The sequence below is a fragment of the Austrofundulus limnaeus genome, unplaced genomic scaffold (assembly GCF_001266775.1).
Source record: "Austrofundulus limnaeus strain Quisiro unplaced genomic scaffold, Austrofundulus_limnaeus-1.0 Scaffold746, whole genome shotgun sequence".
Lineage (NCBI taxonomy): Eukaryota > Metazoa > Chordata > Actinopteri > Cyprinodontiformes > Rivulidae > Austrofundulus > Austrofundulus limnaeus.
Genome location: NW_013953148.1, coordinates 15,629 through 16,551, shown reverse-complemented (window position 1 = coordinate 16,551; position 923 = coordinate 15,629). Strand labels below are relative to the sequence as shown.

At 41.1% G+C, this 923-nt stretch overlaps 1 protein-coding gene across 1 annotated transcript in view; it reads right to left on the bottom strand.

The window, feature by feature from the left end:
- The window catches only part of LOC106532298 (poly [ADP-ribose] polymerase 14), a gene marked incomplete in the record, with an annotated part of 20,296 nt that overhangs the window by 3,938 nt on the left and 15,435 nt on the right, over nucleotides 1-923 (bottom strand). The window contains 3 exon segments of the mRNA XM_014028325.1: nucleotides 1-151; nucleotides 633-682; nucleotides 762-900. Of these exon segments, the coding sequence (XP_013883779.1) occupies nucleotides 1-151; nucleotides 633-682; nucleotides 762-900 (340 nt within the window).

Below are 923 nucleotides of genomic sequence, written 5' to 3'. Positions count from 1 at the left end.
GTCTTGTTGATGTCCTGACCACAGCCAATTACATGTAACACCACTGGCTGGGGCTTTGAGGAAAGAAAGGACTGGTCTTGAGATTCGGAAGTTGTTGAGAATGTTACTGCACACCTCCTGTGCAGCATTTTGAGTTTTTGCAAAGCAATTTCTACAAAAAAAGTAAAAGAAGGATCTTTTAAATGTAACGGTTTTGACTATCTTTTGTGACTGACAATAGACTCCTCTAAAATCCAGCATTATCGTTTTAACAAGGCCCCCATCTGTTGATCCAATTTGCACTACACCCTACCATCGCTCCTGAACTAGACGCCCATATGCTCAAACTCCTGTACCAAAGGCAACATACTACCCACTGACCTGGAAAGGGCATTCCGCCTTTTTGCAGGTCGAAAATCATGGCCTTGGGTTTAGAGAAACTCTCATCCTAGCAGCTTTACACTCAACTTCAGCGGTTTGTGAAATACTCAAGTCTATCCTATCAACAATTGCGCTAAATTCAAAATCACAGAAATGACTTTTCTTCCTCATTCTGAGACTCATTTTGAACTTCAGCAAGCTGTCTTCATCACATCTAATTCTTAAATCCATCTAAATGCTATATTTAAAAAGGTACACTAAAGAAAACAAACCTTTGAGGCTAAATCGAACAGTTTGTCCGAGGCGGTTCTCCAGTTCAGATCTGTGAAAACAAAAGATAGATATATTTTTAACTGAGTGATGAACTACGCAGTGTGGTTATCTTAAGGTCAAAATCTTACCTGAAAGCTTGAAAGACCGGCTTTTGCGGGATGAAAATGAGGATCAGTGAAAGAGAAGTTTGCTTCAGATCAGCGATAGCTGAAGCCATGCCATCCAGCATGGCTTTGCAAGCTTCAGCAGGGCTCATACCTACCTGTCCTGGAAAGACACAGTTGTAAATC